General features: G+C 43.3%; 6 protein-coding genes across 6 annotated transcripts in view; 4 read left to right on the top strand and 2 right to left on the bottom strand.

Moving 5' to 3' along the window:
- Nucleotides 1-2,818, top strand: part of LOC119817094 — a 35,723-nt gene extending 32,905 nt beyond the window's left edge. The window contains exon 5 of the mRNA XM_042055324.1: nucleotides 2,314-2,818. Within this exon, the coding sequence (XP_041911258.1) occupies nucleotides 2,314-2,766 (453 nt within the window). The 3' untranslated portion in view covers nucleotides 2,767-2,818. The remainder of the gene's footprint in view (nucleotides 1-2,313) is intronic.
- Nucleotides 2,819-5,370: 2,552 nt separating this feature from the next.
- On the top strand, nucleotides 5,371-6,042 carry H1-5 (H1.5 linker histone, cluster member). The gene has a single exon (XM_038334550.1). It carries the CDS (start codon nucleotides 5,371-5,373, stop codon nucleotides 6,040-6,042), a length of 672 nt encoding a protein of 223 aa, XP_038190478.1.
- Nucleotides 6,043-18,430: 12,388 nt separating this feature from the next.
- On the bottom strand, nucleotides 18,431-18,817 carry LOC119817363 (histone H2B type 1-C/E/F/G/I). The gene has a single exon (XM_038334561.1). The coding sequence runs from the start codon at nucleotides 18,815-18,817 to the stop codon at nucleotides 18,437-18,439; it is 381 nt and encodes a 126-aa protein (XP_038190489.1). The 3' UTR covers nucleotides 18,431-18,436.
- Nucleotides 18,818-19,110: 293 nt separating this feature from the next.
- LOC119817357 (histone H2A type 1-E) lies at nucleotides 19,111-19,503 on the top strand. Its single transcript, XM_038334554.1, has one exon. The coding sequence runs from the start codon at nucleotides 19,111-19,113 to the stop codon at nucleotides 19,501-19,503; it is 393 nt and encodes a 130-aa protein (XP_038190482.1).
- A 4,179-nt stretch (nucleotides 19,504-23,682) lies between these two features.
- LOC119817359 (histone H2A type 1-H-like) lies at nucleotides 23,683-24,072 on the bottom strand. Its single transcript, XM_038334557.1, has one exon. The coding sequence runs from the start codon at nucleotides 24,070-24,072 to the stop codon at nucleotides 23,683-23,685; it is 390 nt and encodes a 129-aa protein (XP_038190485.1).
- Nucleotides 24,073-24,364: 292 nt separating this feature from the next.
- Nucleotides 24,365-24,761, top strand: LOC119817364 (histone H2B type 1-M). The gene has a single exon (XM_038334562.1). It carries the CDS (start codon nucleotides 24,365-24,367, stop codon nucleotides 24,743-24,745), a length of 381 nt encoding a protein of 126 aa, XP_038190490.1. The 3' UTR covers nucleotides 24,746-24,761.
- Nucleotides 24,762-25,828: the final 1,067 nt, after the last annotated feature.

The raw sequence follows: 25,828 nt of genomic DNA, 5'->3' as shown, positions 1-25,828 counted from the left end.
TGATTGAAGCTAAAACAGTGAACACAGTGATTGGGAAACACTTGGCAGAAGTTTCCCTTTTCTTTAAAAGTTCATAAATGGAAATTTCCCTAAGTTGGCGGGCCTGGGGACATCATGCTCCCAGGGATTCCCACGAGGTTGCCTTTCCTGTTAGACATTTACTCCTGTATTTACCTTCCCACGTATTAACTCCCCATAGCCTTAGAAGAGCTGATAAGTTTTATGGTTTCTGGGCTTGCTGCAAAACTTTTCTTTGTATATTTCATAAAGTAAATAATTTTCCCTGTCAGCGGGCCTTTTGCCAAGTTAAAGGCCCAGGCACTGAACTTTAAGGTAGAGGATATATTTTCTTTTTTATTTTTTTATTTTTATTTTTTTTTCTCCAGGAATTCGAACAATGCTTCCAGGGCTCTTCCCATTTCCACAGATAGAATGCTTCTTGGTTTTAAAGTAGTTTTTGCAAGAAAAGGGATTGTTGAACCTTTTCTACAAGATGCCCAAACCAGTCACTTACAAACTAGTAACTCCACGAGAAATACTCATTTAAGGAACATGAGTGTGTATTGTTTTGTATGTGCAAATCACACTTCAAAATGTGCCTCGTTAAGATTTAATGTGACTTTTTTTTCCCCAAGAGTTATCAATGTGTTGACATTTTAAAGGCAAACGTCACTGACACTGAAGATAAAAGCAGTAGGTGGGTGGGAGAAAACTCATCTGCTGTGAAAGATAGGACCGGGCCAAATATCTGAATCTTGGGAACCAAACAGGACTCTTTCTTTTCTGGTCTTCCTGTGAGAAAGCCATCCTTAGTCATTATTCCTCTTATTTGTAAGTGTGAAGGAGAGGCGGTCTGGGAGCACTTGCTTTCCACTGGTAGAGAAAAGGGGCGAGGTCTGAACAGCACTTTTCCATCTCTCCGCACTGCAAAAAAAAAAAAAAAAAAAAAAAAAAAAAAAAAAAAAAGAAAAAAATACAGAGCAAGAGCCCTACTTCTTGGATGATTTCGGAATGAAGAAAACATGAATCACATCTCACCGGAAATGTGGCAAGTCTGAGAGAAACAAAGGGATTGAAAGCAACACACGACTGGGGTTTGAATCCCTCTTACTGAAATATTTATATATGCAGCAAAGACAAGAAGTAAGGTTGGCAATTGACTGTAAGCTCCAGCAACCCTGTACCCACTGCAGCCATTCACTGTTCAGGCTGTTTAGCTCCCGTTAGAAAGAAAGCGCTTTGCACACCACACGTCAGAAATAACGCGGTCAGAACTGAGAGTCTCAAACCCATCAGCTACGAGACTATTTTATCCATGCTGTGAGCCAAGCAGGCTGGGAGCCTGACTCCAAAGCTTGGGTGCCCCACTAGCAGTGGGTAGCTCCAAATGTGACGCGGCTGGAGAGATTTTCCCATAGGCCACTATAGAATCTGGGGTTCCAGCACAGTGCTTTCCTTTTTACTAAAAATCCTGATAAAGTTCTCTGGTAAATATAGAATAAATGTTGGTGGCACAAGTTGTTCCCTATCAGATTAAAAAAAACCAAACCTGTTCATAAAATAACAGTCTCACCTTATTGTCTTTTGTATCTGGCAAATCTAACCACATTGAAAGAGAGAAGGGCCTGGCTAAAGCCCGTGGTAAACGCCACTGCAAAGTCCTACACAATACACAGGATTATCACCAAGCCTGTCATCCGTCTGGCGCAGCAGGGCAGCATAATTTTCTGTATAGGCTGCTGTTTTTATGAATAATTTCGGGGTTTCCTTCGACCTCGAACCGTGTAACTTTGTAACTAGTAAACGAATGCCAATCACGAGCCAGTGCGGGGTTTGTAAAGACAGGAAGTTGCTGGTTCACCATTTTGAATGTTTTGGCGCCAAAACCGCAACAGTTGCGAGAAAAGCAGTACGAACTGCCGTTCCTAACGCAGTTTCCTGAGTTAGAACTGTTGGAGCCCTTCTTGCGTGCGATCAAGTGTGAGAAGTGTGGATTACTCCAGGAATTAGTAATTTCTTGTCAATTTTCCTTTCAAGTTTTTCATTAAATTTGTGCCCCCAAATGACTCCTTTGTTTAAGCAATAAAAATATACTTTGATTTTTTTCAAAGGAACATTTTTTGTGATCATAATTCCTGGGATATGCTAGAGCAATTGTTACACAAAAAATGAAATTTGTACATTTAGAAGAAAACGTAGGCTACGCGTTCCCTTCCAGTACTGGGTTTCAACGCGGACCAATCCCTTGTCTGGGTCTATGATGTCAGCAGTTTGCTGTCCAATCCAGCAGGGAGAGTCGTTATATAAACGTAGGATTTTTCAGCGGTTTACTTGTTGCGCTCCTTATCTCCTGACATGGCTCGTACAAAGCAGACCGCTCGCAAGTCCACCGGCGGCAAGGCCCCGCGCAAGCAGCTGGCCACCAAGGCTGCCCGCAAGAGCGCCCCGGCCACCGGCGGCGTGAAGAAGCCGCACCGCTACCGGCCCGGCACCGTGGCTCTGCGCGAGATCCGGCGCTACCAGAAGTCCACCGAGCTGCTGATCCGCAAGCTGCCGTTCCAGCGGCTGGTGCGCGAGATCGCGCAGGACTTCAAGACCGACCTGCGCTTCCAGAGCTCGGCCGTCATGGCGCTGCAGGAGGCCTGCGAGGCCTACCTGGTGGGTCTGTTTGAGGACACCAACCTGTGCGCCATCCACGCCAAGCGCGTCACCATCATGCCCAAGGACATCCAGCTGGCCCGCCGCATCCGCGGGGAGAGGGCGTAAATTTCCTGGCTTGTCAACCTTCTGCAAAAGGCTCTTTTCAGAGCCCCTCCCTTATCACCAAAAAGGAGCTGTTAAACCTCATTTTCAAGAATCATGAACTTAATACTATTGACCGAGACTTAATTAGGTCACATAAGTACCTTCACATAAATTATAAATATAAAAACAAATACATCCCCTCCCTTATCACCAAAAAGGAGCTGTTAAACCTCATTTTCAAGAATCATGAACTTAATACTATTGACCGAGACTTAATCAGGTCACATAAGTACCTTCACATAAATTATAAATATAAAAACAAATACATCTAAATAAAGTTTATAACATTTTTCATAATATATATAAGCTTAAACAATCTAGTGGTTACCTCTTATACACCTAAAAATAGTACCATTAAACGATAGCTAAACCTCATTCTAGGTTCCCTTTAGACCCTACGTTTATCCTTTCTGGTCCATGTTTGCTCACACGATATGCAAATTTGAATAAAGTATTTCATTTAACTCCACCCTTTAACAATGCAATTTATGTATAATACCGTCTATCTGTTATGCTGTATTTCAGTGTTCCCAAGATCTGGAATTTTAGTTGAAATTGCTTAATAGTATCCTGTTTTCATTTTCTTTTCTTTCTTTTTTTTTTTTAAAGCAATGCTTTGCTCTAGATTAGGCTTTCCTGGAACTATTGCTAATCTTGAACTCTGGTAAACTGGCCTGTTGGTGTTTACTTAGCCTGGTGCTGGGTGAAGAAGTGGAGTTTTATGTTTTCAAAGTAGCATACCATCTTTGACACTTTTTCTTTAAATGATATTTTTTATGGTTAAAAATTCCTACTTTGAGAGCCATACAATTTGCTATGTAAGTTTGGCTATTTTGTACATCATTCCCAGATCATTTGTAGCAAAAATATATCTTGGCGTCTCTTGCGTCTTTATGTCTGGTATTACTTATTGGTAAGGCAGTTTTTATTTTTATTTTTTTTTTTTGAGATAAGTTCTCAGGAAGCTTATTGTTCAATGTTGGAATCACCTGAAGATGTAGCAACAAACGACTTTGTAATCTTAATCTGGCTTCAGCTGAGTAATTTTTGTGTTTATCTGCATGTCCAGGGTAAACCTGGATCAAGACTGTCAAAAGAAACTGCATTTAAAAAAAAAAAATAAAACAACAGCCTCCTTTGTTACTTTACATTGAAATCCATCTGATGATGTCATAAATTAATAAGTACAGAACTCTGCTCATCTTCCCCACTATAGTATAGTCTCACCTCTCCCCATAAGGAGCTTCATTTTTTTCCCATATAGCAAACGTCACCACACCCTTTCTCTTTACGTTGTTTTATTCTTCTCAGATTCTTTGATACTGTATAACTTTTGGCCCCTTAATAATATTCTAATACATTGTCCTGCTTGGCATCTGAACATGCCCCCCCCCCCCAAAAAAAAACCCCCTATATTGGCATTGACTAATTACTTCTCACTGTTCATCTCATCCAGCTGCATCTGAAGGCTGGAGGGCCACCCTAATCATTTTCTGAATATTTTAGAATTTTCCTATTGTAAATTATCTTTTGTATTTTCTGTCTTTAAATATCACTAGGAAATGACAATAGCCCAGTCAGATTCATATCTAATTCATTCTGACTCAAAATTAGGTTAGCCTCTGAAGTCAGTGATTTGTTTTTCAATGTTTGAGTTACTTTTTAGAGCTTTGTGCATGAGGTTTCGCCTACCTGTATATAAACATGTTCCGCACTTCCATGCCTGATATCGGGAGACTCGATAAGGACGCCTGAGATCCCCTGCGGCCGGCGTTAGAGACAGTTGAGTGCCTGTGGGAGCTGGGGAACAAACGCAGATTTGCCTGAGCAGCAAATGCTCTTAACTGCCAAGCCATTTCCACAACTCCTAAAGCCAATGACGTCTAATCTTCCTACTTCAAAGAAAAAACTTTCACAATTGAAAAATTGCATTCGCCATTAAAGAGATCCATGTGTGGAAAGCACCCGGAGCCCGAGCCATTTTAAAGAGAAAGCTCTACCATGGTTAATTTCAGTCTGTAGCCCATCCGGTACCTGTGTTATTTGCTACACTCAGAAACAAAGTTTGTACTCAAACCAAAAAATCTATTAGTTTTACTCTTGCAAAAATTAAAGGCAGAACTTGTGGACAAATCCTCTTAAATAATGTTCCTTGTCTACTTCATATAAATTTACGAAAATACGCAAGTAACTATGAGGATGCCTTCTGCTTGTTGGATTCTTCGTGAACATTGGAGGGATTTTTAAAAATATCTTTGCTCAGTTGAATGTGACTCAAAAAAGCACACACAGGTATGTGAACCCGAAGGCTGCTCTCCTTTGGAACTCCAAATTGCCAATTTCTGTGCCATTATTTTCAGCAGTAAGTAAAAATTTGGGGACTAACAAACACAATTTGGGATTGTAACCTTCAGTCGCGACGGCCAGAGGGCGGCGGATTGGACACTCCACCAATCACAGCTCAGCTCTGCCTTATATAAGCCCGGAGCCTGAGCAAAGGAGCATTGCAAAATTTGCTCTTTGAGTTAGGTTTTCTTTACTTTGCTACCATCTTATATTCTCGCCATGTCCGAAACTGCTCCCGCCGAGACTGCTGCACCAGCTCCTGTGGAGAAGTCTCCCGCCAAGAAGAAGACGACAAAAAAGGCTGGCGCTGCCAAGCGCAAAGCCACCGGCCCGCCGGTGTCCGAGCTCATAACTAAGGCTGTGTCTGCTTCCAAGGAGCGCAGCGGCGTGTCCCTGGCCGCGCTCAAGAAGGCTCTGGCTGCCGGTGGCTACGATGTGGAGAAGAACAACAGCCGCATCAAACTGGGGCTCAAGAGCCTGGTGAGCAAGGGCACCCTGGTGCAGACCAAGGGCACCGGCGCCTCCGGCTCCTTCAAGCTCAACAAGAAGGCGGCTTCTGGGGAGTCCAAGCCCAAAGCCAAGAAGACCGGGGCTGCCAAGGCCAAGAAACCCGCAGGCTCCACCCCGAAAAAGCCTAAGAAGGCTGCGGGGGCCAAGAAGACCGTGAAGAAAACTCCAAAGAAAGCAAAGAAGCCTGCGGCGGCTGGAGTCAAGAAAGTGGCCAAGAGCCCTAAGAAGGCCAAGGCTGCAGCTAAGCCTAAAAAGGCAGCTAAGAGCCCGGCAAAGCCCAAGGCTGTGAAGCCAAAAGCAGCTAAGCCTAAAGTTGCCAAGCCAAAGACAGCTAAGCCTAAAGCTGCTAAGGCGAAGAAGGCTGTTTCCAAAAAGAAGTAGGTTTGCTTCTGACAGCAACAAAGCCCCAAAGGCTCTTTTCAGAGCCACCCAGAGAGCTCAGTGAATGTAGCTGTACACACTGGCCTGAAATGGTCCGGTCTTTGTTGAATCAAGGCACCTGGCCGCAATTGTTAGCTAAATCACTACGGTTAGAAATTATGGCAAAGATTGGTCTTTTCATGGGATAAACTAGTTATACCATATAGGTACTGATATGGATAGTGATTAAACTTTGTGGCGAGTAGCCCCCCTCCAACTTTTCCTTGGCGTGCACCATTACCATCTGTGGAAAACCTTGCACGGTAGGAATGTAGTTTTACACAGTTCACATGTATTGAAGTGAAGCTTCCACAATTTAAATTAACGCAGGGCGCGAAAAGAAACCGAGTTTATTGGCTGAACATAATCTAAGCCAAATGGCACCATGGTTTTCTAATCTTACCCTGATTGGACAGTTAGTCGGTGACGTTTGCAGATATTTGTTTAAACTGCCAATGCAATTTAAACACTTTATTTTTTTTTTAAAGTTCCCGTTCTTCGCAGTACTTCAGCCCGCGAAGTACGCGCCCGATTGGAAGTCCTTCCCTATGTAGGCGGTGACCAGGTCGCAGGACCTCTAGAAGCCAGCCCCAAGGAGAGTTACTCAGTGTAGTTTACACGTGCTGAAGGAGCTACACCCAGTACCGGCATCTCTTCCAACGCCCCGTGCCAAACACGCCGTGTCCCGACTGCAGCAAAACTGTCCAAGTCATTAATCCCCCCCCCCCCCTTTTCTTTTGAGACAATGTATGACAGCCTTGACTGTCCTGGAACTAGTTCTGTAGATCAGACTGACTTCGAACTCAGATCCGTCAGCCTCTGCCCAGAGTGATGGGATTAAGGCGTGCACCACCACCACCACCCGGTCCTTATTTACACATTCTTATGGACTGTTCACTGGGTTCTGCCATTGGTGGTACACAGACACTGAAGTTCCTTGAGAACAGTCCTTTCGTTGTTTTAAAGGTTTGGTAATGTGACTGGCGTGACACCCAAACAGGAGTTTTGTTGTATTTATTTAACATTAGGTCGGTTTTAGGCGTTAGAGATTGTGTGTTGTTTTCAGTTTTAAGGTTAGATTGCTGTCAACATTTCAGTAATCCATTGTTAACTGTTTCAGGCTTCCCAGCTGGGCAGTCAAGAACGCTTAAGTAAGTAGTCTTTAAGGGAACAACTTTCAAGTCACGTTTTCTTTACCAGTGTAAGTATTGGGAATGCAGTTTCTTGATTGCTGCAGGTTTAATTTATGTGAAATGCCTGAATGTTCCTGAAGAAGTTAAATTATACTTAGTCAAGGCACCCCACAGTAGGAGTTAGAATTGGCTTTTAGTGTAAACACTACGCTGGCAATTTGAATTTTTCTGTGGATTTGTATATCTCATCTATGCAGGGCAAAGTAACTGGAATTTCTGTTGCCATGTTTTATTTCTTCCTTCCTTTCTTTATTATTTATTTACTTTTTTTCGAGACAGGGTGTCTCTGTAGCTTTGGAACCTGTCCTGGAACTAGCTCTTGTAGCCCAGGCTGGTCTGGAACTCACAGAGATCCGCCTGCCTCTGTCTTCTGAGTGCTGGCATACTTTTTAATGAAGTTCCTATGATGACAATGCTAGCCTCATTTTGCTGCCTATGCTTTATTTGCCTTCTAGTGTTTTGTCCCTCTAGAAGTTGATTTTATTACTACAAAATTTTTCAGGTATGGCCACAACCCAGCCCACACTGACTGCCACCATAAAGCAGTTCTTACTGAACCTCAACGCTGGGATAGCAGTGCTTTAGGATGTGGGCGACATCCTGCCTGATTGTCATTAATTCCACAGTGTTAGAATTTCCCTTCTTCCACAATGGAGATTTGTCTTATAAGATTAGCTCTTTGGCGGCCGGGCGGTGGTGGCGCACACCTTTAACCTAGCACTTGGAAGGCAGAGGCAGGCGGATCTCTGTGGGTTTTAGGCCAGCAGGACAGGCTCCAAAGCCACAGGAAAACCCTGTAAGATTAGCTCTTTGTTTCATTTAGCTATTTTTCTCTTCTGCAATGTGGGGAAGAAATTCTAAGCAATAACGCGGTGTTTCTGAATATGATGCCTTGCCTTAAGCAAAGACCAGGAGTGTCCCCACCCTCATTCTATCTGTCCTCCTCGAGAGATGTTAAATGACCCATTTGAGTTCGTTGCATATTGAACACCTTAGGTTCTCAATATGCTTTTGTATGTATTTTCAACAAATAGAAGATTAGGCATTAAGTGAGTAATTGGTAGGACAATATATTTTTGAAGTTGATTGGCAAAGGTATTTCAGAAGTTGGCTAGAGAAACAAGAAATAGGTAGGCAAACATATTTAGCTTCATCTTTGCCTCTGAATGTTTTTTGTATTGATATCTTCATAGGAATGTTACTTTATTTATTTATTTATTTGGTAATTTAAAAGGGAACACTGGAAAGTTTCGTGAATTTATAGATATTTTTACTGCTTTGACTTCATTATCACTTTAAATATTTAAAATTTTAATCTTATATTGATTCCTATATGCAAAACTGAAGTGTAGTTTGCAGGGAGGTTTTTCTTTCCTTCACTCTAGGACCCTGGTAGTGATGCTCTAGCAATGATGATGTACAGCACGGATGACAACCCTAGGCCTATGACTGGACAGCGACCCAGACCAGAAGGGGATAGAATACAGGGTTGATGAGAATCTTGACATTTTTGTTATGAATTGTATTTATTTACAAGCTGAAGAAATGGAAACCAAGGACGTTCAGTGTTAAATGTGGTTATATCAAGACTCCAGCCTCTGGAGGAGAAGGGCAAGAACAGCAGGAGAGGAAAGGGAACACCGATTTAGGTGGGGTTCTTATTGCTGCTGTCCGTGCAGAAGGCACAGAGCCCTGTGCCCCAGACCTGGAAAGGAGAGATGGCAACTCTAGTGGAGGAGTGGTCAGCCATAGCCGACTTCCCCCTCAATACCCACACCTACCTGCATCCCTGCTGCGGCCACTCCCAGCCCTGGCATTTTCTGGCCCTTGGCACAATTGTTACACGGCATTTAGGTCCACCCTCACTGCTTTTTAACTTTGTGTATTACAAAAGAAATGAGACAGAAATTGGTTAAGGAAAATGGATTTATGTATAGTTTGACCCAAATCAGGGAAAGAACTGATTATTCTCCACTGCTCCTGTGGCAACCTTATATTTTATAGGAGTTAACTAGAAAAGGACAGACTATAGAGAAGTAAGACAGGCTTACAGGGCTTTTCTCGGGGTGAACACTATTAAGCCGGAGGCACAAAACTGACCTCCTCTCCCAGTTACATAGCCCAGGCTTACTGTAAACGCTCCTCAATCCGGCGATCCAGGACCAAACGTAAAACACTGAAATCCTGACTTTTCCAGGGACGATCCTGTGGGTTAGGAGGGAGCGGGCTGCACAGAGAGAACCTTGCAGTTGGGAATTGTTTTAAGACAATCTCTGCTGTCATGCTTGGCCACCCTGTCTACCCATTGATCTTCTATGCCTGCCATAGGGGGTGGGGTTGCGCTTTGACAGGGTGGGGTATGATCTGCACAAAGTATGTTAGTAGGTGTCACTTCCAGACCCAGGTCTCATGTGCTGGGTTACTTCAGGACTAAGTTGAACAGCGACTCTGGGACCTATTATTCCAGAGTGATAAGTTCTAGTGCTGTAACACGCGGTGCAGTACACTGCGACTCAGCTCAGAGAGACACAGGAGAGAGTAAATCAGAAGACACAGTGAAACACGAAGGACAAAGGGACAGGGAAACCCCAAAGAGAGGGGAGAGGGAAGGAGCAGAATATGGGATACAGGAAATAGAGCAGCCCAGGGTTCCTAGTTGGGTCAGGAGAGGCTCCTGCTTCTCTGAAACCTATTGGGATGAAGGCTAGAGAGAGGAAGCTTGCAGTGTGCCCTCCTACTCTACCCTTTGAGATCAGCAATTCTAAACCCTTGGATTTCTCAGCTGCACAAAAGGCTTGTTGCACGAGAACATGCTCCTTTCTGCTTCTTTGGGGACCAAGTGCACATCAGGAGTTGTTCTTGAGGATGAACTTGTACCAATGTGGGCGCCCACATGTGACTCAGCTTCCATCTGACGTCATTCCTGACTTAAAGAAGTCATTTGAGTTCAAGCTTGCCTGCTCTGCTTTTTCCATTAACCTTGAGGGCTCCGAGTAATGTCTGTATTAGCTCTTAGAAAGAGCATTTTTGCCCAGATTAAAGAACACATTTTTTCTATTAAGATTTGGGCTGTTGTATGCCAGCCAGAGTACTCACTCCTCGTTAGAGAATAGAAGCTGCTTAGCCGAATAAGATAAGGCACCTGTTTGAGCTTCCTCCCAAGGACAGTGCAGGGAGATAATTAGCTGACTGTACTGTTCCCTGTTCTGTCTTTTGCCTGTAGTATATAAACTCAGGAACAGAGAAATAAACTCGGGCTGTTTGTTATTGGCTTTTAGTCCTCCCAGTGTATCCTATGTTTCTGTCTTCATTTCTCCCAATCTTACATTTCCTCAGCCTCTGTGCGCCCTCCCAGGGTACCCCCAGCTGATTTCTGCAGGAGTGGGCTCTGACATACCAGCCCATGTCTCAGCATTTCTTCAAAGCTTATGGAACTGAGGTTAGCTGAATTTGGTACCTCTGGGGCTCTGGACTTAAGACCATATCAAGATCAAGATCCAGGGAGGGACAGATGACATTTAGAACCCAGACTGAATTATTCTGCAACAATTGAAAACATATTCTCTGATTCCTCTGACTAGAATGTTTTGGCCATCACATTTGCCCTCATACTTCATACAGCATTTATAACGTGTTGTGCAGTAACAAAATGGAGAATTGTTCTTACCCAGAAAGATAGCTGTAGAAAGTCCCAGTTGGGTCAGGTTGAACTGCTGCATGCAGACAGGCTACTAGAATGCCAAAGAGAGGAAGCGGGATAGGAGAGTGACAGCTGTCTCTCTTACATCTGGATGCCACTCTTGAGGACAGGAAGAAAAGGCTGGCCTTTTACCTTAAGACTTTGGGTGGAGAACTGTACCCTCATCAAACTTGGAACTTCTGGCCTGAGTTGTTGGAAAGCTCCTAACACACAGCACAGACCGTTTTCACCGGTCATGCTCCACTATTGTATTGCCCGCTAGGTCTTGTCCACAAAAGGTATTTTGACTCCAGCCTTTACATTTGCATTCAAAGAGAAAAATATAAAGAATGAACCAAAAAGAGTGCTCTTGCTCTCTGGGGTGCTGGAGAGATGGCTCCGTAGTTTAGAGCAGATGCACTGCTCCTGCAGAGGAACAAAGTTCAGTTTCCAGCGTGTACTTCAGGCAGCAACCACATGGCTCTAACTCCAGCTCCAGAGGGATCTGATGACTCTGGCCGTCAAGGATTCGTACACTCATGCCTGTGTAAACACACACACACACACACACACACAAACACACACGCACACACACAATTTAAATAATAAATTTAAAACATTTTTTTTTCTATGTGCATTGTTTCTGTAAGCCTGTATGTGAACCATGTGTGTGCAGTGCCTGTAGAAGCCAGAAGGTGGAGTCAGATCCTTTTGAACTGGAGTTACAAGAAGGTTGTGAGGCTTCTGGTGACTGAACCAGGGATTGCTGCAAGAGTAGCAAGTGCTTTTAACTATGGACACAGTTCTCCAGCCATCAAATATTTTTTGAAATGTAAGGTCTCTGACCTTGTCAACTATCTTACGGCTGGAAGTCAGTCATACTGCCTCACGTGTCTGCAAGACAGACCAGGAAGCAGATGAATAAGAAGGATAATTGGGAGTGGTGACCCAACAGAAGGCTGGATGCCTGATTGGGGATGAGTGGATAGAGCAATGTGTGGGTTGCTGGCTGGTGGCTGGATAATGGATGATAGGTACTGTTTGAGTTTGTTTGGTTTGGTTTACAAATGAACGTACAATGGGAATTTGCTCCCAGTTTGGTGATATGGGAAACAGTCCCAACCTTTAGCATCCAGGACCTTTGTGGCAAGCCCTTAGGTAACTGTGGGCAATGGCCTTGGAAGAGATCAAAGTAATAGTGGAAAGCCCTAAGTTAATTCTGAAGATAAGGCTTATTGCTATTGCAGAAGAGTGAGCCGCCCTCGATTGAGGCTCCTCTCTTGGAAGAAGTGATCTTTTCAGGGATTCTCTGCATTTGTCATGCGTCTGTCACTATCTTTAGACTTTTGGTATCCAATATTGTAAGCTAGCCAAAGCTCTGTTCTTCAATAGTAGCCTGCTTCATGTATTTTGTTGCATTGGATAGAGACTGAGAACGGGAGACGGAAATACGAGTGAGTAGTGCAGAAGCCCTAGGAGCGGCCAAGCGAAAGAGTGGATCTTGGAATAACAACAATGCCACCATGAAAACCTTTTATTTTGGCTGCCAATTTTCTTAAAAAAATTCAAACCTCTAACAAACCTTTTTTTTTTTTTAAATTTCCATAATTCTCAAATGTGTCACTGTTACAAAATGTTTGTGAAGGCACCACAACAAGCCATTTATAGCCGAATCTTCACATTTATAAGAATAGATTTGTATGGCTTTGATTTACTCTGTTATTGACAACACTAACATTTAACCTGGAAACTTTTACAAATGTACAAATAATAAAATGTGATGTAAAAATTGCACCATTAAGGAGTGATTTTTTTTTATATTGTAGTATGCCATTAGATTTGAAGTCAACATCTTCGTTAAGTTCCTTGTTTATTTATTTTTACTTTACGTGCATTGGTGTTTTGTTCACACGTATGTCTATGTGAGGACGCTGATCCCCTGGAGCTGGAGTTAACAAATGTCGCAAGGAGACATGCACGTGCTGGGAACTGAACCTGTGTCCTCTCAGCCAATGCTCTTCACTGCTGAGTCACATCTCTCCAGCCCCAACATTTTTAGTCTATTGAGACTGATTCTCATTATGTAGGCCAGAATGGCTTTGAACACATAGAGATACACCTGCCTCTGCCTCTTGAGTGCTGGGATTAAAGGCATGTGCCACTATGCCTGGCTTTGTTACAATTCTGTTATGAAAAAGAAATATGCTTTTAGTTAGTAAGTTATAGACTAAACAACTTAAGATATTTAAAGGATAGATAAGTTCTTAGTAAATAGAGCATATGTAATTTAATACAGACAGAAGGGCCTCGGCATCAAGAGACAGCTAATGTTTAGACACAAATGGGAAACACTAAATAAAATTAGTCACAGGATACACTCAGGCATTAACCACTCACATATTTTCAAATCACACACAAGCTGGGGATACCCTAATTCTGTACTAAAGAAATGATATCTGGTATGGTGGCGCAGGCCTCTAATTCCTATACTCAGCACCCGAACAGGAGAATCATAATATCAAAGCCAATCTGGGCTACATGCATGGGTAGCATGCACTCTTTGTGGAAGTGGTAGGGAAGGAGGGAAGAAAAGGGGTTGGGGGACAGAAGAGGAGGAGGAGAAGAGAGGGTGAAAAATAACTCCTTAGCTCTGCAGCAGATAAATGGACAGCTCTCAACAGTGGTCAAGTCTACTCATCTTGTCTTTCCCTCAAAGTCACCATGCAAAGTAAAGAAGAGCAGATTGATTTCCAATTCCCAACTGATTCTTTGCGCTGGTCCATTTAGCCCATCTGTGCCTTAAACTGTTAGCGTGCTCGTCTTCTCCCCCTGCTTCTTGCTCTGTGCTTTAAGTTGGTTTAGTGAACTGCCACTCAGCCATCCATCCAAGCACCTTAGAGTCTTTCAGCTCTGCGCCCACCAGCCGAGCTGCACAGTGCTGTGCTGAAAGGGCATCAAGGCAGCCTACGTGTCTTTCTTGGGGTTCCTGGTCATCTCCAGAGGAACTGTATTTGGAATCACAAAGGAGACCCACCTCTGTGTGTGGTGTTTCTAGCATTTGACCGAGGAGGGAAGACACATCTTGAATGTGGGTTGGACCGATGCAAGCTTGGTCTGGATCCTAGACTGAATAAAGATGAAATCTAGGAAACAAGAAGAATGCCAGCATGCATCTTTCTGCTTCTTGGTGTGGATGCATTGTGACAGTTACTTCATAGTCCCATTACCATGTTTAGTTTAACACAAATGTCTCCCACATTCAGAGGACTTTACTGGGTTTACATTTGTGATTCTCACTTAAACTAAGTAGTGGCCTTATGGGGTCCAAACTATTATTGTTTATACTAATGACTCTATTTGGATTCTAGAACCCTATGACAGTAGAGATTCTTTGTTTCCCAATGAAGGGGGCTTAAATGTGAATTAATCTTATTATATGTGAGTGGAAGGACTTCCTATTTGTATTAGGCATGAACTTCATGGTTTGAAAGTTAGATCTAGGGTATGGTTATCTAGTATTCGTAATTGAACAAACCTGAAGGGAAGAAGAATCTGTTCATTTTCACAGCTAAGGCTTTTAAAGGAAATATTACTCATGAGCCTTTCATTCTACCTCATCTTCCCCCTTGCAACGCTCCTGCTGTCTGTCTCAGAGTTAAGTGAATGGGAATGATGTCGAGGACTCTCAGAGGTGTGAGTTCTTACCAAAACTTCCTAAGGTAGTGCCATAGATTGGAGCCCTGCAGCTTTCTGCTTGCACCAAATGGAAAGGCAATAATTGATAGCTGTGTAATAATTATACCATCTCCATGCACAGTAATAGGTCTGAGGAGCCAGTATGACATGGGGGCAGGATGTCTCTACATCTTCTCCTCATTGGGAGTGAGGTGCTACTCAAGAACATCTTTGGAGATTAATAACATTAAGTAATGTTTGGGCTAGAAAGGGGATATATAGAAAAATGTTTTTCTTTTTGTTTTTAAAAATGAAACTGTTCTTTTAAAGAATATATGCTGGATGGTGGTGGCGCACGCCTTTAATCCCAGCACTTGGGAGGCAGAGGAAGGCGGAGCTCTGTGAGTTTGGGGCTAGCCTGGTCTACAAGAGCTAGTCTTCGAAAAACCAAAAATAAATAAATAATTAATAAAAATATCATATAATAGTACAGCATGTATTACTCTTCCTTACTTTTTATGACTGGAGAAACCACTTGGGATCAATCTGAAGGATTTGTGTCTTGTTCCAACTGTTCCTTGTAGACGTGTTTAAATGCTAGTACTCTTGTCAACTTGAGCTCCCAGAATATCTACATACTTCAATCTTGGATTGATGTTTGGATGCCTGTACAGATGCATTGAGCTTGAAAGACGCGCCCTCTACGTCTATGCTTTATGATATATTGGCTCAAATGAAGAAAATGACTAATTATTGGCATTATGTTGTGTGCGTGGTTGGGGGAGCGCTTGTTTGTCCTGGCCACCCAGAACCAAAATAACCGCACAGAAACTATATTATTTAAATCATTGCTTGGGCCATTAGCTCTAGCCTCTTATTGGCTAACTCTTACATCTTAATTTAAGCCATTTCTATTAATCTGTGTATCACCATGGGGTTGTGGCTTACCAGCAAAGTTTCAGTACGCCTGTCTCTGTCAACCTCTCCATGGCTTCTCTCTGACTCTGCCTCCTTTCTCCCAGCATTCAGTTTAGTTTTTCCCACTTAGCTCTGTTCCCCATGGCTCCGCTATAGGCCCAAAGCAGTTCCTTTATTTACCAATGATAATCACAGCATACAGAGGAAAATCCCACATCAATATTGAGAATTATTGCCATTGCTACCGCTGCTATAACTGCTGGAGTAGCTCTACATCAAAGTCTTCAAAATGCATATAATGTTAAAAAATCATACTCTTATTCAGAAAATTTATGGACTACTCCAACACGTATAGATAGTATACTACATGCTGAAATCACTGATTTAGAGTCAGCTGTGATTATGTTAAGTGACCAAGTTGTTAACTTAAAAAGACTGTCATTAAGATGTGCTTGGAATGTGAATCACTCCTACTTGATGGGATAAGTTTAGAAAACATTTATTAAATCATGGTACCGTGAATCAGAAAATATTGAAATTACTGTCTGCTATTACTCACATGTTTGTAGAACAATTGATTGCACAGACTATCTGTGAATAAATTATTGGTGGGGATTGCTGGTGTCTTGGGAAGGTTAAATCCATTTGATCAACTTGAGATTACAAGCTCTTTCTATGCTGTAATATTTATGGTGATTATTTGCTCTTTTTTTATTTTTAATAGTCTAGGAAAAAAATCCGAACATCAAAAAAAGTCATTCAACACTGAGCAGTTGTATTCCATATTATATAACAAAATATGATTAAACAAAAAGTGGGAAATGAAGGAGACTTGGTGAGCTGATGTCAGCCCAGGACAATACACTTGCCAGACAACCCTTGAAAGCACGAGGATGCTTGCAGTGTTGTGGCAGAATGCTGCCTTCACGCTCCAGGAAGCGTTTTCTTTGGCCAGGTGCCCCCCCCCCTTTTCTTTCCTTTTCTTCTTTTTTTAAAATTTATCTTCTGGGTTGGTATCTTAGGCACTCTGAATTTTGTAACCAGAGCTGCATCAGTGTAGTGTGTGGCCGAGAAGAAGGCTCTGCACTGCGTTTCTCCTTTTGGCATCCTCATCCATGGTCTCTTTGACTGGATCTTTTCATCTTTCACACTTAATTTTAGCCTAAATCTGAAACCCTGAGCCTTGCTATTGGCCTCCTCTGTTAGTACTTTATTTCCCTTCTTTCTTCCTCTTTCCAAAAAAAAAAAAAAAAAAAAAAAAAAAAAAAAAAATACCTAGGAAACCTAGGTTCTCATAGATTTTTTCTACATTTAATGAATCTTAGAACTTGTTTGTTTACACAGGGTTCTTCATGTCTCTTCTGTACCTATACTATCATATAGTATCTGATAACAAGCAGGCTACAGGAAACACACACCTAAAATGCAAAGCAAATTCTATGAGCCACCCGAGACCAAAATACTGTGCTTTACCCGTTTACCTTGGCAACCACTAGCACTGAAGCAGCCTGTCTAATAGTTTTACACTTTCATTTACCAATTCGTAAGTGAACTTTAAAACTAAGTAGTCTGGCTTTGGTTTTATTAAATGCTATTGTGTGCAAACCTCTTGAGGCATGACTCTGAAATTATTTATTTCAGCCATTTTTTTCTTTATATGACATGCATTATGTCAGTTTACCTCAACTATAGTATTCTTTTATATGAACATGTTGTCATTTCTACTAGTCTGTCTGAAAGAATACCATTGTTCCTAAAACGAACAACCCCCACCCCACTCCACATCTCCCGTTGCTTGTGTTTGCAGCATAGTCTCATGAAAACAGCTGGGAGCCATTAGAATATTCTAATCATATAAAATGTACCAACAAAGGAACGGAGCAAAATAAACTTATTGTGGAAGTGGTTTCATGTGGATCCCAGGTAAAGATTTTTGAAATATTTCAATTTTGCTACTACATATTTGAACTGAAGAGCCTATTTTAATTATGGGGGGGGGGACAGCAAGCAAAAAGCATTCTGATTTTTTCTTTTTAAGTCTCTTTCAAGCGTCAGAAATAGACAAAAGAAACTAACAGGGAAGCACCGTATGAAGAATGCGGGGAAACAAAACGCCTCCGCGGAAGAGAAGCTCCTCTTCGGGGAAAAAAAGATTTGGCGCGATTTTTAAATTGCCCGCGCCGCGCGTGGATTGGCCAATGAAGTCACTAAGTAGCAAGGCTACTGAGATAAGCAGAAATTCTTTTGCTTAGTTTCACTTTTGGTAAAACAAAGCTTCAGGGGCAAACCAAATAAACATGCATGAACAGCACTGCACACAAAAGCAAACGTTAAAACTGAGCAATAGGTGTTATCTGTGCCCAGGTGCTTCCAAAGGCCGGGAAAACTTTGGTGTGCAAGGCGCTAACGTTTCATTAATAAATACTCAAGAACCTTACCAAGCCTTCATCCGAATGACAACCTCTGGATGGCTGGCTTTAACAGCTTTCTAAGAAATGTCTACAGTAGAGTGGCTCTGGGAAGAGCGTTTGAGCTAAGACTTCTGCTGTTGGATTTGAGATCAGGGACATTAAAATCCCAGAGCCTTGTAGATGGCCTGTCAAGATTCCTACAGCATTGCTGTTCTCTGGTTACAGTCCGTTTTCCAGTTAAGAGAAAAGATGACTTTGCAAGGGACCAGTGAAACGCTAACACTTAAGATCTGAGAATTCGGTGGGTGAGTTGTAAAGAAAAATATATTAAATAGAATCGACTTTCCTAACACACATACTCGATACTCATGACCTTTACTTTATGGTCAGAAAGCTTGAAGACATGTAACAGCTGTTTCATACGAAATTGTGGGTGGCTCTGAAAAGAGCCTTTGGGTTTAAAAGCGAGATGGGCGCGCTCACTTGGAGCTGGTGTACTTGGTGACGGCCTTGGTGCCCTCGGACACGGCGTGCTTGGCCAGCTCCCCGGGCAGCAGCAGGCGCACGGCCGTCTGGATCTCCCGGGACGTGATGGTCGAGCGCTTGTTGTAATGCGCCAGGCGCGACGCCTCGCCCGCGATGCGCTCGAAGATGTCGTTGACGAACGAGTTCATGATGCCCATGGCCTTGGAAGAGATGCCGGTGTCGGGGTGGACCTGCTTCAGCACCTTGTACACGTACACCGAGTAGCTCTCCTTGCGGCTGCGCTTGCGCTTCTTGCCGTCCTTCTTCTGGGCCTTGGTCACGGCCTTCTTGGAGCCCTTCTTCGGGGCGGGAGCGGACTTCGCTGGCTCAGGCATGACAGAGAACAACCGGTAAACAAAGAGAAATGGAAGTGAGTGTATGAACCTAGTCCACACAGGCCTCTTTTTAAATAAACTTGTGTCTATGCTTATCGCGATTTGCAAACGTCATTTACAAAGTGTCCAATCAAAGCAAGAAATTTTCAAAACCATGCTGTCATTGGCTTTGATGAAACTGCTATACGTAACCAATGAAATCGCTCCGTTTTCGCGCCATGCGTTGACTATAAATGCAGCCAGTGTGGCTGTGTCATTGCTGAGATCCTTCTCGCAGCTAGATTTCTATTATCATGTCTGGACGCGGCAAGCAAGGCGGCAAGGCTCGCGCCAAGGCCAAGACCCGCTCCTCCCGGGCCGGCCTGCAGTTCCCCGTGGGCCGCGTGCACCGCCTCCTCCGCAAGGGCAACTACGCGGAGCGGGTGGGCGCCGGCGCCCCGGTGTACCTGGCGGCCGTGCTGGAGTACCTGACGGCTGAGATCCTGGAGCTGGCTGGCAACGCGGCCCGCGACAACAAGAAGACGCGCATCATCCCGCGCCACCTGCAGCTGGCCATCCGCAACGACGAGGAGCTCAACAAGCTGCTGGGCCGCGTGACGATCGCACAGGGCGGCGTCCTGCCCAACATCCAGGCGGTGCTGCTGCCCAAGAAGACCGAGAGCCACCACAAGGCCAAGGGAAAGTGAAGCCCTTTGTACAAGACATTGCTAGTATCCACAAAAGGCTCTTTTCAGAGCCACCTACGAAAACACTGAAAAGCGCTGTACTACTTGACGGTGGTAGAATCAGCAGTCTGTTCTACGTCAAAGAGACAAATGTTAAGTGGACTCAGCCCTAAACTTATGAATAAATTAGACCTTCAGTGAAGATTTGCTACTGGTTATACCCATTTAAATATTGCGCGAATCCGGTACTAATGCCTGATAGCCAGTGTTATAACAGGAAGTCATTGAAAATCACGTTAAGTTCGGTCAAGGATTGTTCCAGCCTTTGCATTTACAGGAGGACTTACATATATAGTCTTTTCAAAACCTTAATCCTTTGTGTAATTTTATGCTAGTTTCCAACTTTGAATTTTTGCTTTGTTGCATAAGGGTATTTTTGTAAAAATTACGTAGGCTGCCATTCCTGGGTTGGTATTGAGTTTTGGAAGGGGTGGTGGCACAGGCTTTGACGAACCCTAAAGTGAGAGATTTGAATTCTGAGACATCTTGGAGTCCGTAGACTAATAGAAAAGTTTAAAAATTCTGCTGCCGAAACTTATTCAAAAAATGTAAAATTCGGTGCTTTTATATTTATCACGAGTTCATATAAGTTAGTGGGAAGAGCAACTCTAGAAAGAAAAAGTTTAATGATTTGCTAAATTTAATCACCAGAATCTGTATTTTATCTGAAAACTACTTGTAGTATATATTAGCAGTAGTTACATTTAAAAGAGTGCTAGAGAAATGGCTTAGTGGTTAAGAAAAGTTGCTGATCTTACAAGAAGACCAGAGTTTAGTTCGTAGGACTGAACAGGTAGGGGGGTGAACGGTGGGGTGGAGTCCGGTTCTGGCATTGAGGCATACAGAAACACCAAATTTATGCAAACAAAACAGAACAAACAAAACAAAACTACTCATCCCATAGGTTGAGTATATACTGCCTGTGGTGTTATGTCAACTGTCGGCTACTTGGAATGAACCAAACATCACTTTTGTACGCGCAGAACTCCAGGACTAAAGGAAGACCATCAATCAAAACCAGAAATTCTATTGGATCGCCCTGCCTGCCTTGGGATTCTGTGATCAAGATCTTCAAGGCAGTGTTCAAATGACAGATTTGAAACTCAGAGGAATAAGAAATCCCAGCTCTTCCACTTTTTATTGTAAATTTTCTTTTTCTCATGAGACTTGGCGTTCCTCAGCGAAGGCAGAGCCATGAGCCCACCTCCAAAACGCCTACAAAAAAGTGCCAGCATATTACGTGGTTTACTAAAATAGTCACAGTCACATGCTTGCTTCCAGCATGCAGACTAGTTCTCAACAAACTGAGACTTCATCAGAGTAGTCGGCGTTGCTTCTCCACTGAAAAGCTCAGTGGAGACGATGGGATCTGACTGTACCTCTCACTGCTCGTTTATACAACCCTTTGGGTCATCACCCTTGCACACACAGACACTTGCAAGTACATGTTCACTCTCATGCGCGCACGCGCGCGCGCACACACACACACACACACACACACACACCTCTAGGAAGTGTTCTCTCAGTGCCTGGCAATGCCTAGCGTCCCACCCACCAGTTCTCCACCCACACAGCCCTTGTCTCCCTGGTATACAACCATCTCTTTATTAAAATGTAGGGTGGAGTGGGGGCCTGAAGAGATGGCTCAAGGTTTCAGAGCCCTTGTGGCTCTTTCAGAGAACCGGGGTTCAGTTCTCACACCCACATGCTAGTGCACAACTGTCTACTTCAGTTCCTGGAGATCTGATGCTTTATTCTGGCCTCTGTAAACATCAGGGGCACATATTGTGTGTTTATATTTATATATATGCAAGCAAAACACTCATCCACATAACGCTAAATATATTAAGAGAAAAAGTTAAGCCTTTTTTTTATAAGTAAGAGTTATTTAGGTTCTAAATTGAAATTACAGATATGTAAACTAATGAAAACAATAAACAATAAAAAGAAGAAGAAAAACAAATATTCAAAGTATTCTATAAAGTTTTTGGGTAAAAAAAATTTGCTATTCAGCCAGTCTGATACTCAGGCAGGCCTGCAATGCCAGGGCTCAGGAGGTTCAGCTAGGATGACTGAGACTCTGAGGCCAGGCATAGCATTTCTGGGTAGCATGAGCTGCAGTGCTATTTCAGCTGCTACCAATCACTGTTGAATAATCTCTTATCGATATTTTGTTAAGTTGCCTATTAAATAATAGTTTAAATTTTAGTGTGAATGCAAACTCTTGGGAAATTAAAAAAACCATGGATTTTTCACACTAGAAAAGAATTTACATAAAAAGATTACTTCAACTAACATGCAAATGTTCATCTTTACACATAAAAGTAAAGTGTGTTTGAGAAATGAGTAGGCTTTATTCGTAGAAAGTTCCAGCCCAAGGGCTGGAGAGATGGCCTAGTGGTTGGGAGCATTGTCTGCTCCTCCAGAGGACTCGGGGTTCAATTCCCATCACCCATATGGCAGCTCACACTTGTCAATAATCCAGTTCCGGGAGATCTGATGCCAATGCACATAAAATAAAGTTAAATAAATGTTAAAAAAAAGTTCCAGCCCAATCCCCAACCTACTCTATTCATGCAATTGAGGGCCACAGTGTTGCAATGTGGGAAGCTGTCAGTACATTCTGTTTGGTGGTTCAATTCGATTTGAGCTCATGGTTCATTGTTCAGGGCCACACTGTGAAACTGGGCCTTGAAGAGGCTGTTTATCCTGGCAGTTCAAACAGGAAAATACTTAAGCAAGAATTCAACTTCAAATGGGGTCCTTTCAGGAGACCTGGATACACGCCTATTGCCCATCAGCCAATGGCTACCAGGATACATACTGATTGCATCTGATGACATTCTTAGATTTTTGGATTGATTTGGAAGCTAGTGGTCTGCAAGGTTAAGGCTACAACTGACATTCATCTATTAGACATAAGGTATTAATTTAGACACAGAGGTGGCCATCCACATTCAGGAGCTTAGAACCATCCAAAGATGAGGCAACCACCCCATGGACCAGTGAGACTCCATCCTCTGTTAGGTCTGGGCCCCAACTCTCCACACCTTCTCAGTCCTAGTCGATGAGTCTTTGCAGACACAGCTGCTCGCCAGGAGTTCCCTTCACAGATCCTAACTTACAAGGTAAGGAAAAAATAGTTCAGGAGACTGAAAAATAAAGCATTTTCAAATATTCATAACAGGAAAATAAAACTAGGAACATTTTATTTCCAAAATTTTATTAATTTATAGACCCACGGCTCTTGGCTTCTTCTAACTCAGCTGTCCCAATGCCTCAAACAGCAACGATGTTATTTACAGGTAGGAACCACCCATACCTGGTTTGTGAAATATAATTTCCGTGTTACAGCAGCAGAATCATGTATATGAATACTGGATCACTATAGAAAATTAAGTTGTGTCCTCAATGGACATGTTAATAGATGGTCATCCTCTCCCTACCTGTAACTCCAGCTCCATTTTATTTCCAAGCTGAATCATGAACAGAGACAGAGGTAATCAGATTAAGTCAAAAAACAGCTAAGCTAATAATACTGCTTACTTTCTTTAAAAATATGTATCTATTATTCCTATTGTATGGGTGGGATATGCACATGTGAAAGTCAGAAGACATCTTGTGGGATGATTCTCTCCTTCCATGTGGGCTCATGGAATTGAACTCAACAATCAAGTGCAACTAAGTCTTCCTGGCTCTGGACTAGGTCACTAACTGAATTTTATTCATACAAAACTGGAGATTGCACAAAACTTGTTTCTTAGATGTGATGCTCCAGGGACAAAGCAGTGAAACACCAAGTGTTGCGGCCGCCTTCTGCAGAGTTCCACGTTGCAGGAACTCTAGACGGGAACCACACGGAAACCTAATCAGTGTTCCATTTGGAATAGCTTGTAGCCCAAAATAACTAATTTTAGCAAGGCACTTGTTGTGTAAGCCTATAATCTGAACTTGAACAGAACTGAGGTACAGCCAAGTTGTCCGTTGGGTTCAATAACTCAACCGAACAAAATTAAAGATTTATCTTGTAACTGTTCTCATGGATTAAGCACAGATCCAAGTGTCACTCTTCTTTTGAGTACAGAATGGGGCTCTGAAAAGAGCCTTTTGTTTCTAAGAGCCTTCCGGAAACTATACCATTCACTTGGCCTTGTGGTGGCTGCTCTCGGTCTTCTTGGGCAGCAGCACCGCCTGGATGTTGGGCAGGACGCCGCCCTGCGCGATCGTCACGCGGCCCAGCAGCTTGTTGAGCTCCTCGTCGTTGCGGATGGCCAGCTGCAGGTGGCGCGGGATGATGCGCGTCTTCTTGTTGTCGCGGGCCGCGTTGCCAGCCAGCTCCAGGATCTCGGCCGTCAGGTACTCCAGCACGGCCGCCAGGTACACCGGGGCGCCGGCGCCCACCCGCTCCGCGTAGTTGCCCTTGCGGAGGAGGCGGTGCACGCGGCCCACGGGGAACTGCAGGCCGGCCCGGGAGGAGCGGGTCTTGGCCTTGGCGCGAGCCTTGCCGCCCTGTTTGCCACGTCCAGACATCGCGAACTAACGTGTATAATAATTTACCTACTGAACTGGAAGAGCAGTTCAATCTTTATATTTACACAGTGGCGCTAAAAAAGAAGACGTGGTATTGGTTAGAAGTTTATTTTCATATTAACCAATAGAAGTAAGGACTTGGAAAATTTGTCTTGTGATTGGATAAAACGAAGTTCAACTAACCAATAAGATTGCGTCTCAGTTTTCACCTCATTTGCATATGGAAATCTATATAAGGAGAGCGTTCGCTTGCCTGTGAACGTTGCCAATCGACGTTATTGACAAAGTTATCATGCCTGAGCCAACGAAGTCCGCGCCCGCCCCGAAGAAGGGCTCCAAGAAGGCCGTGACCAAGGCCCAGAAGAAGGACGGCAAGAAGCGCAAGCGCAGCCGCAAGGAGAGCTACTCCGTGTACGTGTACAAGGTGCTGAAGCAGGTCCACCCCGACACCGGCATCTCTTCCAAGGCCATGGGCATCATGAACTCGTTCGTCAACGACATCTTCGAGCGCATCGCGGGCGAGGCGTCGCGCCTGGCGCATTACAACAAGCGCTCGACCATCACGTCCCGGGAGATCCAGACGGCCGTGCGCCTGCTGCTGCCCGGGGAGCTGGCCAAGCACGCCGTGTCCGAGGGCACCAAGGCCGTCACCAAGTACACCAGCTCCAAGTGAGCGCGCCCATCTCTCTCTTAACCCAAAGGCTCTTTTCAGAGCCACCCCCCACAACTTCGTAGGAAACAGCTGTTATACGACATCCCTTCTCTCCCCAATTTCCTTTGATGCAAGCTTTGCCTCCCCATGCCAGTAGCAATATGTGGCAACCCAAATGTTTATTATGAAAAGTTGTACAACATAAATTCTATATTTTAAAGACTGGTTCACATTGCTTAAGTGTTTAGAACTCAAAATATCCCATAAGCCCTCCAGACAAGTTAGCTGAGTACCTTGGCCCCAACTAGGCATTTTCAGTGTACCTTTGAGCTTTTTCTTTTTCTTTTTCTTTTTTTTTTTTTTTTGATTTTTCGAGACAGGGTTTCCCTGTAGTTTCTAGAGCCTGTCCTGGACCTAGCTCTTGTAGACCAGGCTGGCCTCGAACTCACAGAGATCCGCCTGCTTCTGCCTCCCGAGTGCTTTTTCAGTCGTGATTTGGTAGTGTAAGTTTGCCATGGTTCTCGTGGCACCATAACTTTGGCACGCCTTTTGTATTCTGGGCAACAAGTCTCCTTGGCTTTGATTTCACCCTGAACACCTGAACTTGCCTCAAATTTTGCATCTTTGGGCCTTAACTTGGGTAGCTGGGGTTATAGGCCTGTACAACCAAGTGTGGTTTTACATGGTCCCGGTTTTTGTTTTTTTTTTTTTTTTTTTATCGGGCTGCCTGGTAACCTCAGGTCTCTTGTTGATTTTAAAAATTGTCTTGATTTTTAACTATGTATATAAGAATTTGTTAGTGTGATATTTCAAAAAGGAATTTAAAGGAGAAAATCTCACTGAGTCTTAATGTGATTTACATTTTATATAGTGTTGGGATTCTGCTTAGAAAGAATTTTTGTTTCTTAATCATAAAAAACAAGGTAAAGGTTCATTCAACTATAATAGAAATCTCAAGAAAACGAAAGTTATTTCTAAATTCTCTTAGTAGCATAGTGCAATGGAATAGTAATTAATCACATAAAGGTAGGTAATAGATATGATATCGCCATAGTTTCGTGTTGCTGTTGTAAACACCATGTCCAAGAACAAGCTGAGGAGGAA

The sequence above is a fragment of the Arvicola amphibius genome, chromosome 6 (assembly GCF_903992535.2).
Source record: "Arvicola amphibius chromosome 6, mArvAmp1.2, whole genome shotgun sequence".
Lineage (NCBI taxonomy): Eukaryota > Metazoa > Chordata > Mammalia > Rodentia > Cricetidae > Arvicola > Arvicola amphibius.
This window is presented reverse-complemented; position numbering and strand designations above follow the sequence as displayed.